Consider the following 15,626-nt stretch of genomic DNA (forward strand, 5'->3'; position numbering starts at 1 on the left):
GATAGTGGCCATTACGTAGTCGTCTGGAAGATTAAAGATCTTGGTTTTAAGGTGCTTCCTAAACTGGTTTTCCTGAGTCAGCAATCTAAGGTTCTTAGGCATTGAATTCCAGGCTTTAGATGACAGGAAGGTTAAGGTCTTACCCCCCTTGGTTTTATAGTTAAATTTGGCCAATTTTATTAGGTTGTCTCCTGTGGATCGTAACGTCCTGGAAGGGTTGTAGTGGGGATAACGCCTGATGAGGTACTTCGGGCATGTGTGTGTTTCTTAACATGCGGTAACTTGATCGTTGCTTAGTCCCTTCGTCCTCTCCCTATCATCAGGAGCCTGGAGGAGAGGCCAAAATGTCTGACCTGCGCACTGCAGAGTTCATGTAAACACGAAAGCTGTGTTTGTGTGAACACTGCTGAAATACATTACCAGTCTAATCATTTAATTTAGCAGCAGCTTCTTGGGCTCACAGGTGGCAGGACTATATCCCTGGAGTCCCTGAAGGCAGGGCTTTAAGTGGGCCGGGTCTCACCGGGTCTGAGCACCGGCAGTTTTTTTAAGGAGACCTCGAAATGGGTCTCTATTGGGCTCTGTTTTGTGCCGTGGCAGTGGCACAGGAGGTCCGTTTTTTTCGAGCGTTATAGGGGGAAGGGAAATCCTTTAAAGAGAGTAATTTTCTCTCTGGATGTCTCTTCTCTTTTCGGAACTAAGGAGCAGCAACATTGTCTGGTGTCACCAGGGCTTTATGTGGAAGCTTTTTCAATATTATATACAAGCCACATTTGCATCTTATTTATCTTATGCAACTAACAACCGTTGACAAAGACAATAGTCCCGACTTGTTGTAGGTATGATGTTACTTGGTGGTCATATATCTGGATGCAATGACAGAAACAACAAAATACCAGTCGGGCGGCACACTATGCTAAGCACAAACTTTTAGCTAACGTGTTTTTAAGTTGAGCCCTTAATTACATTGGCCATGCCCCTTTGAGAGACCCCCCCGTTTTTTCATCCCACTTAAAGCCTTGCCTGAAGGGGAACTGCTTCTGTTTGGTAAATTAGGTGCAGACCTGTTCAAGATATGGAACATATGTGCACCACAAACGAGAGGTTTGCATCACTTTCTGAATGTAAGCAAACTGTCTACAATACACAAAATAACTATGGAGTCTCTCTGAATTGTTCTGAGTTAGTGCGCAAGTTCCCTACAACACAACCTGTAAATAAAGTGGGGCCAACCAAAGCTCCTTGTTTCTGAGTTGTGATGTGCGAAACGGCGCTCATGCACTAACTCGTGCATTTTCTGGGTTAGTGCATGTTCATTTAGACAGTTTTTTTCACTCAAAACTGCACCTTGACCCTTTTTTTTCTTCATGGGACCAGTGGATTTGCCGATGGCATTACCATGGCACACCTCTTGCGTTTCTGCACTGTGAACGGCTAATCAACAATGCAGAGAGCTGCCGCCTGTGCAGACACGAATGGAGGACTTGGCACTCTTGATCTGCACCTCCATTCACTTGAAGGAAGAAAGGGCTCGATTGCTCAAACCACAGTTCAACCCTCGAAGAAGAATCCGCACGCGGAGAAAAGCAGTGATAGCGTGCATTAAACCAGACGACCCCCGGCTGAATTGCAATCTGATAAAATGTTTAACCTTGGCAGAAACCAAACTGCAACGAGCTTGCATAGATGGGTCCCTTTCGGCCGGTCTTGAAAGAAGGTTCCATCAACCCAAAAAGAACTAGATTAAGACAGCTGCATGGGCCCCACAAATGTTAATTTTTTTTTTATCATGCACCTATTAATCTCTTTTATGAACTTTTAGCACAAAAAAGGATTTTACAGAACTGAGCTTTATTTATATTGTAAACTGTTTTAAGTAACCATACGCAACAAAGGTTACTTATACAATGCAGAGGGAGGACAAAAGACTTCACTGAGGTGATCATCAACAAAATCAGACCCACAGAATAGTCAGAGCTCTACAGAGACAGAACTCGGTAAACAAAAAGAGGACACTTCAAAATACATCTCATACAATGCCAAAAGATAAGTGAGACTTGGCAAAATAGGTCAATATTGGGGACTGTATAACTTTGTTTTTAGTTCCAGCATGTCGTTCCTCACTAAACAATACAATAGGAAGCAACAAGTCGAGATGGAGGCATCAGAATTGTACATTGTAGTATAAAAAAATACAACCGCAGACCCATAATGCATTAAAATACTGTTCCATTTGAGTAATTAAAAATCACTTACTGGTTTGTAAGTTGTTCTGGGCCCACAAACAGGTTAACACGGGATAGACCAGTACGCGTTCCAAGAAAGGCAACTTCCACCCCCTTGTCAGAATTTCTGAAATAGAACAGAACACAGTAGAGATAATATTTCCAGACAGAAAATATAATCCTTTATTTTAATGACAGAAAGTGCAACAGTATGTAGCATTTGCAAATGTACATAAACTGCATTAACGGAAACCTTTCTTTGTAGCTGTAAAATACAGAAGATACCATGGACAAAAACGTTCATTACCGGATTCAAAGAAATATACATAGGCGTAAAAATAATTTTGCAATTCAAAATGGTCTTTTTGTTTCCACCAAACGTTTTACTCACACGCGGATTCCTCTGTAAGTACATTTCCTACTGGGGAGGTGAGTAGGGCACCTCTCCAAACTTACACATTTGTTGGTATTCTCAAATTTCTCGCTAACCACTACCTCTTTACTCCTAAGAAGACCAGAAGTGATTGCAATGTCTAGGCAGGAAATTAAAAGAAACATCCCTGGAATATCTGAAGTGCAAGGAAGGTGTTTCTTCATGCAGGAAAAACATAGTCACCATTGAGAGGAAAGAGGAAAAAGCCAGCAGACATGTTTACACTTGAAATTTTCTTCTTATGCTAAAATGTAGGCATGTATATTTTCAATTGAGGAAATTCAGTTATCAAAAAGTTTCTAGGATTATGCACAGAAAGCTTTAATAGGCACATATTTCCAAATATAATTTGGAAAAGATTTGAGAATCATCAAAGGAGACACATCTGAAGCAAAGGAGAGGGAGTAAACCTGCAGATGCAGCTTTATGACACTGCCTATGAACTGGTGTTTGGACTTCAAAACTTCTAATCAATCACATAGAGCAGTCAGAACACTGTTGCTCATTCCTATTAGCATGATATAAACCTCATTTTAGGAACAAATATGATGGACTCCACCATCATGAAGCTTTACATTATCTTTGCACCCTATTTACAAAGACTGCATGAGTTTTCTAAGGCCTGACGAATATTTTGTAAAAGCAATTGTTTGACATGTCAGCCTTAGGGTGGTCTCAACCTAAAGTATTAGCCTCTCCTTCTCCATTTTGCTCAACCTATTTTTGTTGGCCTAAGAACTCTGGACACTTTACCACTGCTAATCAGTGTTAAAGTGCTTATGCTCTCACCCCTAAAACATGATTAAATTGGTTTACACCTAAATGGTATATTTAATTTATGTATACGACCCGTGTAGAGTGGTATACCATATACCTAGGGACTGTAAATTAACTGCTATCAGTGGGCCTGCAGCACCTATTGTGCCACCCACTTAAGTAACATTGTAAAACATGTCCCAGGGCATCACTGCAGACCCTGAATGCATTGTTAATCTGCCATGTCGACTTGTGGACCTTACAAAGCTGTAAACTCCCCCTTTTTTGGATATGTCACCTCCAATATATTCCTTAGGTAGCCCAAAGGGCAGGGTGCAGTGAAATTGAAATGTTGGACGTGTACTATCAAGTTTTACATGTCCTGGGAGTGAAAAACTCCAAAATCTGTTTTTTACTGCCGATAGTCCTACCCCTCCCATTGAATAACAGTGGGGATTCCTTATAACATTTAATAAGCTGCAATTCCCAATTGGGATCTGGTGGCTATGTCATGTTTGGTGTCTATGCAACTGTAATATTAAACACACTAAAATGGTAAAGTCAGAATCTTACTACAATTTTGAAAATGCCACTTTAAGAAAATTGAATTTTCCTGTTCTTAGCCTTTTCGAGCCTGTAACCTGTCATGGGTCACATGACTGGGTATAGCTGACAGTTAGACTTTGTGAATTCCTCCCAGACAGTCACATGATAGAGGAATTAGGTGTGCCTGTGCGGGCTATCTGCTGGCAACCCTACTTACATATGAATAGCCTGTGCTCTACCTTCTGCTCTACCTTCACACAAAGGGCTTAACAATCCTGCATTGTCACTTCAACCAGCTTGGAGCAGAGACAAGGGAGGCAGGAAATTCCATGCACTTCAAAGCCACTATCTAGAAGATTCTCCCACATTCCAGAACCAGTGCACCAGGGTCTAAAAGAAGGACCTCAGACACCAACTTTTCAGTACACTCGTGGACCTGTGGATACTCTGCCAGGAAGAAGGACTGCTGTGCTAATACAAAGACTGCTACTCTGCTGGACTGCTGCTCTAAAGGAACTTCTGCCTTTCTCTGCTGACCTGCTGCCCTCTTGCCTGGGTAAGAAAAACTGGACCAGTAACTTCATCTTGAACCCTGTACCCCAGAGTGACTCCAAGAGCCAGTCTGCTGGCCTTCTGATCTGAGCCTCAGGGATATAAAATGCTCCCCAGCCAGCTCCTGGACCAAATTGCAGTGAGTTCCTGATCTTCAAGTGGTGCCTCTCAGGTCCTTGGTGTCGCCCACGGGCTCTTGAAATCAAGCTTTTGGGCTCTTTGCGACTGTGAATGGGAAAGTTGGCACTGGAACCATGCCACTCACACCGAAATTTGACGTGAGCTGCCTCCACTACATCTGTTCGCACAGTAAGTATTGATCTCCCACCCGGCCTCCTTCTACAAGGCCTTCGCCCCTATTTTGGTCCCTCACTTAGCCGCCATGTATAAGAGTCCTTTGAGGCAGGTCAGCTTCCCCCATCGCTCTGCAAGGCCTTACTCACTTTACTCCTTAAGCCGGACAAGCCGCCTGAGCTGCGAGATTCTTATTGCCCCTTATCGCTCATAAATACAGACAATACAATTATTGCCAAACTGCTGGCCTCACGCCTTCTCCCCCTCATGCCGCTCATTGCCCACCAGGACCAGTCCGGTTTCATCCCAGGCCGTGCGACCTCCCACAATTTCGGACCATTTTTTCCATTCTCCATCAAATAAACCCAGCACTCCTGGCAGTGGCTGCCTTGCTTGACGCCACTAAAGCCTTCAATACCTTAGAGTGGCCCTTCCTGTTTTATCTCCTCCCCCGCTTGGGCTTCAGCCTGGTCTTTATACGTAAAGTGTTGCTCCTCTATACCCTTCCCAATGCCTGTCTTCGGATGAGCGGCCAAATCTCTGAACCCATCTCCATCGAGCGCGGTACTCGGTAAGGGTGTCCACTATCACCCATGCTTTTCGCCATTGCAATGGAGCCCCTTGGGGCTCGATTTCGCCAACATCATACCCAGAGGGGCATCGGCTTTGCGGCTCGTGCTTTACTAGTTTCTATGTATGCGGACAATGTTACTCTTTACGTCCGCAACCCTCAAGAGAACCTCACCCACTGGTTCATGAGGTGATGCGCTTTGGCAGCTACTCCGGCATCCAGGTGAACTGGAACAAGTCTGTGCTGTTTCCTCTTACTGATGCTGCTATGCCCTTCAACCTGGACTATCCCTTTAAGTGGGCGTCTGAGCCCACTAGGTACATAGGAACCTGCTGAGTAGGGACGTCCATGAACTTTGGGGGGCCAACTTTGGTTGCGCGGTGGACTGGTTTGAGTCTAAGATCCCCCTATGGAGCCGGTTGCCACTACCTCGAGCCGGTCGCAAAGCAATTGCCAAGATGGTAGTGCTCCCGAAGTTTTTATACTTATTCGTCAATATCCCCATCCCTCTCACCTCCCGCTTTTTCTGTAAACTTCGTTCTTTGATAATCACTCTGATCTGGGCCGGCAGACAACCCAGGATCGCATACAATATTTTGACCCTCCCAATGTCGTGCAACGGGCTTGGCGCGACGCATTTGAAACTTTATGCCCCCAGTGCCAAGGTCAGTTTTGTACACTTCTGGCTCCATTCCACTTCGTTCCAGCCCCATGTCGCGGTGGAGGCTGACTTAGCTGCCCCGTGGCCGCTCACTACCGCTTTATTTGTCCCGGCGAAACCTCCATGTGCTGAGATCGATACGGTTGAGACCCTACACTGGGAATGGGAGGGGCTCTAGAAAATCTCAGGTTCGGACATGCTTTCTGCAGATGCGATGCCCATCGCTCATCACACGGCTGTTCCTCCTCTCCAGTCGTCTGGGATGGTGAAGCACGCCACCCGTCTGGGGCTTTCTACTATGTCAGATCTCTATCCTGGGAACACATTCTTCACACCTGCTACTGACTCTGGCCCCATGGACACTTTTCTTTACTATCAGCTCAGGACCGTCTGCAAGAAACTTCACCCTTCGTTCCCCCAGCTTCCCTCCTCGATGGCCACTCTCGATCTCCTTTACACGTCCCCTCCCCAAAGAAATTAGTCACTAAAATCTACGCTCTCACGCTAGCAGCATCTTCTATCTCTACTGACCGGGTGTCCGTCGCGTGGGGAGAGGACCTAGGTGTCGATTTCTCCCAAGCCGGTTGGCTGTATTGCTGAAATTAGATTAAATGTCTTTCCCCTATCTATCACCTGCATCTTATCCACATTAAGTATTTACACAGGCTCTATCAGACCCCTGTCCAACTGTACAAGATGGGACTCATTGCCAATGATAGATGCCTGTGCTGCTCTGCGCCTGTGGCTGACTTTTCCCATCTCGTCTGGCTGTGCCCCCAGGTCTCCGTTTACTGGCGTGAGGTCTGCACTGCTATCTCTGAGATCACCCCGTCGCTGGTCCAACCCGATCCTCTGCTTTGTATCTTAGGTTTTGTTAAATTTTGTCCAGATGCCTCCCGCAGATTGATTTCCATGCTGCTGGTCCTCGCGCGGCTCAAGTGTCTCCATGTGTTGGGGTCGCCAGCCTGCACCTAAGGTGGCCCTTTGGCTGGAGGATGCCTCCCGTTGCCAGACTCTCCTGTCCGAATTCTGGGACCTAATGCCTGCCACACCCCGCCCAATTGATATATGGAGACCGCTTGTGTCCTACCTGATGAGTCACAATCCCCAGCACCCAGCGACCTCTCCCGTGCTCCCCGCCGGCGCCCCGCCCGCGGTGGTCGCCTGGGAAGGTCAATGAGTTGCCTCCTTTCTGCTCCCACTCTCCCCTGTTTCTCTATGTCTTCCCTCTCCATACATGGTGCCTTTCACTGTAGTTTCTCTTTATTGTTTTAGTGTTTCCACAAATTATTTCATTTGTGTTGATTTTCAGTGGTACATGTATGAGGTAACCTTCGCTATACCCTATCGTATAACTGTGCATGATACGTTGACACTGTGCAATCTTGTAATTTTGCTGTGTTCAATTCTCAATAAAGGTTTTTGAAAAAAAAGTCTTGATCACTCATAGAGGACTGTCAACATGAAGCACCAGCCCACCCATCCGTGACGCCCAGCGTGATCCTTGCACCACCCTGATCACTGTCCATGATGCTGCCCTTGCTCCCTGCAACCCTCCTCAAAGCGAACAGAATCTTGGCACAAAACTTGAGAAGGTAAAACTTCAGGAGGACTAATCTGGGACTGTGTTCTACCTGTGCTCCATCACGGTTGCCTGACCTTTTGACTATGACCCGGTCCAGCGCAACCAGATAGCTATGGTTGGCGCTTTACACTTTTAGGCACTATTTTACACTTTATTTCTTAAAAGTTCATAACTCCGGTTCTTTTAATTGAATTTGTGTTATTTAGGTCTTCTTTTATTTATTAAACTTTGATCTGTTTTTTTAACCTGGTGTGAGATCCCTTTGTGAGGTGTTTTTCTGTTTGAAGTTTTGCACAAATACTTTACACATTGCCTCTAAAGTAAGCTTCCCTGGCATGTACCTTCCGTGCCTTATATAACTTATTCAACTTTTTTTGAAAAAATCTAAAAACGTTATTTCATAGGCAGCATTATGCAGCATGTTTTACATTTTTGGTTAAATGTTACACGGCTGGTTCTTAAAGAATCACTGAAATTCAGGCAAGAAGTGCTACTAATAATTGTGAAAGGACAGATTCACTTTTGGAACTTAAAGCACAAGTTACTTACCTTCAGTAATGATATATCTGTAAGAAACATTAGTTAGTTAGATTCCTTACTTTAGAATATCACCAGGCGTCAGGCTGGATCCGGAAAGATTTTTCGTCAGCAGTACCCCTGCGCGTCGGTAGGCGTCGTCTGCAGCTCCGGGACTGTCGTCGGCTTTGTGATCGCCGGAATGACGTCGCTGGAATACTTAGAGGCCGCCCGCTTGCGCTGACGTCTGTTCTGTACATACCTTTCCGTGCCAGAAATGCAGAGCCATGCAAGAAACCGACACTGGTGCCATGAAATTAGGGCCCTGAAAGGGATGTGCTTAACCCTAGATATCGGTTCACAGAACGGGGAGGATGGGTGAGGCGGTAAGGAATCTAACTAACTAATGTTTCTTACAGATATATCATTACGGAAGGTAAGTAACTTGTGCATCTGAAAGAAACACATTAGTTAGATTCCTTACCTTAGAATAAATACCCCAGCAATACCAACCCCGGTGGTGGGTCTGCGAACCAAGATCACGCCAGGAAGTCCTGGAGAACGGAACGGCCAAAGAAGTCATCTCTCTGGACTTGGCTGTCCAGACAATAATGCTTGGCAAACGTGTGCAGCGAGGCCCACGTAGCTGCCTGACAAATGTACTGCAAAGGGACTCCCTGACCCAAGGCAGTAGAAGCCAAAGTGGCCCGAGTGGAATGGGCTCGCAGCCCCACATGAGGATCCTTTTTAGCCAAGAAATAACAGACCTTAATGCACAAAATGACCCACCGAGAGATGGTTTGCTAGTGCACTGCCCGTCCCTTCTTAGTGCCCACGTAGCCAATGAAGAGTTGGTCGTCCACCCGGAACTGTTTTGCGCGATCCAGATAAAAGGAGAGCGCATCTTTTGGGTCCAGACGGTGGAGCCTCTCTTCCTCTTTCGAGGGGTGCGGAGGCAGAAAGAAGGTGAGCAAGGTAATGGACTGCCCGATGTGAAAGGCAGTAACCACCTTAGGAAGAAAAGAAGGACGAGTCCTGAGAACAACCTTGTCCGGATGGACAGAAAGGAAAGGAGGCTTAGAGGAAAGAGCCTGGAGCTCACTCACTCTTCTGGCAGAGGTGATGGCAACCGGGAAAGCAGTTTTTAGAGTGAGACGATGAAGAGGACAGTTATGAAGTGGCTCAAAGGGAGCACACATCAGATAGGTCAACACCAAGTTCAAGTCCCACTGTGCATTACAAAGGGAACAGGAGGAAACATGTGATTAATGCCTTTCAAGAACCTTGAAATGGGAAGGCTGATCAGGAAGCCTCAAGAAGGCTAAAACAGCTGAAAGATATCCCTGGATAGTGCCCAGAGCAGAGCCCTGCTGGGCCAGGGAAAGAAGAAAGAGGAGAACCTCAGAAAGAGGGGCGGAAAAGGGATCCACAGCCTTTGCTGTGCACCATGGCACAAATTTGTTCCACCGGCAGGCGTATACCGTCTTTGTGAGGAATGCCTGGCTGCCACAATGACATCACAGACTTCAGGAGGCAAGTCAAATGGCATGAACTGTCACCACTCAATCTCCACGCATGGAGGTGGAGGCTGGACAGGTTCGGGTGGAGGACCGTCCCCTGGTGCTGCGACAGAAGGTCCTCCTGAAGAGGCAGTGCAATCAGGGGATCGATTGATAGACTGAGTAGCTCGGGATACCAGTACCTTTGTGCCCAATCCGGAGCCACAAGGATGACTTGGGCCCGGTCGCGCCTGATCTTCTTCAGCACTCTGGGCAGAAGTAGTAAAGGCGTATAACAGACCGCAACTCCACTCGTGACGAAAAGCGTCTCCGAGCGAGTGCCGCCTTGGAAATTCCAATGCGCAGAACTGGTGACATTGCGCATACTCTTCGGTGGCGAATAGATCTAACAAAGGCTCGCCCCACTGCCGAAAGAGACCATGCGCCATTTCAGAGTTCAGACGCCACTCGTGATCCATCATGCACCGACGGCTGAGTTTGTCCGCCCTGGTGTTCAGAGAGGCCGCCAGGGGTTGAACCACCAGGGTGATGCCCTGATGTTCCAGCCATGTCCATCGCCCGCAGCTCCAGAAGGTTGATATGGAGCCGGGACTCTGCCGGAGACCAGAGGCCTCTGATCTCTGCCTCTCCCATGTGCCCCCCATCCTAGGACGCATCCATCACCACTCTGTGCTCCGGTTGGGGTAGGGAGAGGGATCTGCCGCTGACCCAATTGCGGTCCGTGAGCCACCACTGCAACTTTCTTACAGTGCCCTCCGAGATCAGGACGTGGTCGGACAGGTTGCCCTGATGTTGTGCCCACTGGAACTTCAGGTCTCACTGCAGAGCCCGCATCCGCCACCTGGCGTGATGTACCAGCAGGATGCAGGAGGCCATCAGACCCAGCAGCCGTAGGACCATCCTGACCGAAACTCGAGATAAAGGCTGAAAGATCGAAATCAGAGCCTGAATATCCCGTTCCCGCTTTTCGGGAGGATAAACCCGAAACTGCACCGAGTCCAAAACCGCTCCGATGAACAGGAGCTTCTGGGAGGGACTCAGATGCGACTTCGGCACGTCAATGGAGAACCCCAGCGAATGCAGGAGGTCGACCGTAGTCTGGAGGTGGGAGACAACTGTTTGGGGCGAGCCTGCCTTCAACAACCAGTCGTCGAGATAGGAGAACCCCTAATCTGCACAGATGAGCTGCAACCACTGCCATCACTTTTGTGAACACCCAAGGGGCATTGGTGAGGCCGAAGGGGAGCACGGTAAACTGAAAGTGCTCGTGGCCTACCGTGAACCGCAGGTAACGCGGGTGGGCCGGCAGGACGGGAATGTGGAAATAAGCATCCTGCAAGTACAACGCTACCATCCAGTCTCCAGGGTCTAGGGCAGCCAAAACCTGAGGTAACGTCAGCATCTTGAACTTCTCCTTCCGGAGGAAGACGTTGATGCTCCTGAGGTCCTAGATAGGGCGTAGGCCTCCCTTGCCCTTCTTGGGAACTAGAAAGTAATGGGAGTAACAACCCCGTCCTACTTCTGGGCCAGGAACGCGCTCAATGGCCCCTTGGGCCAAGAGGGTGGTAACTTCCTCCTGCAGAAATTGCAAGTGATCTCCCGACATGCGGTGGTACTGCGGTGACATGGCTGGAGTGGTCTTCTCGAAGGGGAGGGAGTAGCCCCTTCGGACGATTTGCAGCACCCACCTGTCCGAAGTGATGGTACACCAGTGGAGCAGGTGATGGCTAACTCTGCCTCCTCCTGGCGTTTAATCAGCCTGAAAGCTCGGACTAGGAAGGCTTTGAGGCAGATGCTGTGGGAGCGGATGTAGACTGACCGGCTCTCTGTCCTCCTGCTCCGCCTTGGCGGAATGCACGTCCGCGACCATGTTGAGGCGGGTTCTGCAGCCTGTGGCTGGATGAACATGCGAGGGGGCCCCTTCCTTGGCCACGAAAGGAGCAAAAAGCAGAAGTCTGCTCGAGATGGGCCGACAGGCCCAAGAGCTTGGCCATAGCCCTGGAGTCCTTAAAGTGCTCCAGTGCGCTATCTGCTTTGTCGCCAAAAAGGCGACGGCCATCAAAGGGCATGTCCATGAGAGTGCTCTGGACATCCCCTGAAAAGTTTGTGGACCTCAGTCAGGCGTGATGACGAATCGCCACCGTCGTTGCAATCGCTCTGCCCAGCGAGTCCATGGTGTCAAGTTCACACCAAATGGAATATCGTGCTCCATCTCACCCCTCAGCAAGAGCCTGAGCGAGCCGTGTCCTGGCCTACTCTGGACACTGGGGCAGCACATCTGCCACCGTATCCCACAGAGAGTGGGTGTAACGGTCCAAAAGACATGAGGTATTAATAGACCACAACCCAAGCCTGAGAGAGGAAAACAGCTTCTTGCCAAACTGTTCCATCTTTATGGATTCCCGGGCCGGAGGTGCAGTCGGGAAGTGGAGGCCTGGATAAGCAGACTCTCAGAGGTGGGGTGTACGGACAGAAAGCAGGGGTCGCCCGGAGCTGGGCGGTGGTGCTGGGCCACGTCCGATCCACAGGAGAGACTTTGGTGGGCTTGGACCAGGTGCCCATCAGAACGTCAGTGAGGGCCTCATTAAACTGCAGCAGAGGCTCAGAAGAGCTTACTGGCAGTTCAAGCACCTCAGTGAGGAGGTTAGTCCTCACGGCCGCTGCAGGGACCTCATGGCACACAGCCTTGGCCACCTTGGGCAGCACCACGGCATAAGCAGCACCTTCCTCCATAGCCATGGAAGGAGGAGAGATAATACTAGTGTCAGGTGAAGTGTCTAGTCCACTGGCCTCCCCAGCTCATCTGCCCAGTCCTGACTTAACTGGCACTGCTGTGCCAGAGGGTCCTCAGACCCCTCCCAGTCCTCCCCTTCATCCTTGTCCTGATAAACAGGCATAAATGACGGAGCCGGGTCATAGGCGAAAGGCTAACCCATCGACGCCAGGGACAGTGCCAAGCGGCGCCGTTACGATGCCGGACCCGGACCAGGGCTGAAACCAGGGACAGCGTCGTTCGAGGACGGCACCGAGAGCAGCACCATGGGGGTTGGCGCCAGTGGAGGAGTCGTAAGGTCAACTGGCGTCGACCGGGATCCAGGCCTGGATCCCACAGGGACTGCGGCATCGGGACCAGAGTCGACGACGGCGTCAGGGCCAAAGTCGCCGGCTCGCTAGGACCCCCAGTCAGGCCTGCGGGGTCCGAAGGCATGCCGGCAGGCCTCAACGGCAGGAAGAGAGTCCTCATTGCCACGAGGAAGTCTCAAATCTCTCCCGGAGTCGCATGAAGTCCAGGGACCTGAGGGTGTGGGACCGGATGCGACTCCTGCGGCTCCAGAGGCGGAGCCGCGCGGGTGGTGCCACCCAAACCCTCGGCCGAGTTGCGCGACTGGCGAGGGGAGTCAGAAAAGCGATGTCGCCTCTTTGACTTCTTTTGCAATGCCTCGACTTACCTGAGTGCGAGGACTTGGACCCCGACGAGTGGTGATGACTGCGGCTCTGCGACCGGTCCCTCGACTTCCTCCTCGACTGGGACCTTGAGCGGCGCAGAGCCGACTGCTGGAGCTCACGGAGCTTGCGGAACCGCTCCCGCCTAGCTTTCGACGTCAAGGCCCGGCAGTCGGGGCACAACTTGTCATCGTGGTTGGCCGCTAGACAGTAGAGACACGGGCGGTGGGGGTCGGTAACCGACATCAGACGGTGACAGGCGTCATAAGGGTTGAAACCGGGCATCCCTACCGGCACCAGGAGTCGAAGTTGACTCAAAAAAGATAGACAAAATTGTCTAAAAAGTTAGTCAAATGACTAAGGGTACGCTCTTCTGGATCTGCGCTTGCTGGCATGGAAAAAAGAAGAACTGACGTCAGCGCGCAAGGGCGGCATCTAAGTTCTCCAGCTACGTCATTCCGACAATCACGATGCCGACGACGGATGCGGAGCCACAGACGACGCCTACCGACTCGCAGGGGTACTGCTGACGAAAAATCTTTCTGGATCCAGCCTGACACCTGGGGATATTATAAGGTAAGGAATCCAACTAATGTGCTTCTTTCAGATTCACTGAGGCTAAATGCAGCCAGCAATAAACCCTGGGTAAAATGTATTAGGTAATGTATTGCTAGCAGAAAAGAGTTGTGGAATGGGTACAGGGATTTTTGAAGGAGGCAGAAAAACATTAAACACTGGCTTCAACTAGAAGTGATTAGATGCTCTCGCAATTTGAAAGCTGTATTTTTGATATTTTGAAGCTTGTCCTGGAAGTGTTGAGAAGAAAATCAATTTCATGGATTGCCATAAGTAGTAGGGAGTTCAGTAACAATTCTATAAATTCAACTTTGTCTTACTGAGCAATGAAGTATTGAAGAAATGTAAGGCATCATTTTTGGTGGAAGCAAAATCTTTTCATCAGTTTATCACAATAAATGACAGAATAACATACTTTTGGGCATCCAAGAATAAATTCAATATGAATTAATTTAGGGATGGGAACTTGACAGAAGAAAAACAGAGGAAGTGGTGGTCCTTTAGTAGCATTCAGGCCCAATGACTAGAAGCATTGTTTTTCTAGACACATTTTTAAAGACACCTGTTTTTCTTGTTAAAATACAAATTGGCACATAGATATCCAATCTTTCTTTCTATTGCTTTCAGGTATATTTGTATGTGAAACTGTTATTTTACCTGCCTGCTGTCAGTCTTTGTAAGAGTCTACAATCCTTGGGAAGTCCGACCATCTATCTTTTTCCCTTTCCCAATGGGTTGTTACCGCGCAGCTTACCTATCACCAAGGTACCCTATCTCTTGGTTCCCAGAATCCCCACCTCGAGGCACCCTATACTTGGATTTGTGGCACTAATGAGATTATCTATATTAGGATCTAGCCTACTTATAAAAACAATGACTTTAAAGTTAGAATTACCTTCTTAAAGTGTAGACAGTTGCATTCATTTCCCAGACAATCACACTTTGTTTATCAAGTCAGAAACATTTTGGGAGTATAATAAATGTAAGGAGTGTTCAGTAATAAATTATTAATTACATTCATAATACTTATGTCTCACCTTCCTCAAGCCTTTGTTGTAAGATTTAAGGTGACTCTATTTTAATCTCTTTCGGGAGTGGGCACAGTGTTAACTAATCAGACTGTAGCTCGTTTTGCACATTCTTCATTACTTTCCTAGTGTTCACTTCTTTTGGCAATGTCCCTATTGGTCAATCATAAGGCATCCTCAGTTTGAGCTTCATAGAGCAGGAACTTCTGTGTGACCTTCCTTCAGTAGTGTCATCTGTGTGAACTTACATCAGTGATTCTACCGAGATGCATGTTTGCTTTTTATTCAATGTGTATTTTCTCCAGCAGCATCGTCTTTGTAAGGTTCATCCACCACTGCTCTCTGCAGAAGGTTCTAGCAGTTGTGCTCACACTGAACCCTCTGGTCGAGTTACCTCCTGCGGTGCCCTGAATGTGAACATTCTTCAAATACACCCTCCTTTGGACTTACTCTAGTAAAGCTTGTGAGGTTCCTCCATCAGTGATGATCTATCTGATTCTTCCAGTAGTGCCCGCTTGTTGCGTTCGATCTATATAGTTAAGTCTTATGCGAGGCTTTGCCAGCAACCCATTCAGTGTGAGTTTGTTAAAGGAGTGACTTCAATGAGAATGTATTACAGAAATGGCTGTAGTAAAAGTTCTTCCAGCAATGACTTTGGGGTAAGTCTACTGCAAAACTGTCCTTAATGTGAGCTTCCTCCATCAGTGTCCTCAGTATGACTTCCCACAGGGAGTACGGTCTCTGCCAGCTTCCTCCATTAATTCCATTAGTGCCTGAATATTTGTTATCTGCTTCATAAACATGTTCTTCCAGGAGTGGCTACAGTGTCAGAATCAACAGAAAGTGTCCTCAATTAGGGCTTCCTTCAATGGTGACCTCAGTGTGACTTTTCTTTACAAGTACGAAGAGTGTGAATTTC

The 15,626-nt window shown here is 48.2% G+C and overlaps 1 protein-coding gene across 1 annotated transcript in view; it reads right to left on the reverse strand.

The window, feature by feature from the left end:
* The window catches only part of CACNA2D3 (calcium voltage-gated channel auxiliary subunit alpha2delta 3), a 2,522,256-nt gene that overhangs the window by 755,828 nt on the left and 1,750,802 nt on the right, over positions 1–15,626 (reverse strand). The window contains exon 25 of the mRNA XM_078662383.1: positions 2,257–2,352. Within this exon, the coding sequence (XP_078518509.1) occupies positions 2,257–2,352 (96 nt within the window). The remainder of the gene's footprint in view (positions 1–2,256; positions 2,353–15,626) is intronic.

This window comes from Lissotriton helveticus, chromosome 9 (genome assembly GCF_964261635.1).
Source record: "Lissotriton helveticus chromosome 9, aLisHel1.1, whole genome shotgun sequence".
In the NCBI taxonomy this organism is placed as follows: Eukaryota; Metazoa; Chordata; class Amphibia; order Caudata; family Salamandridae; genus Lissotriton; species Lissotriton helveticus.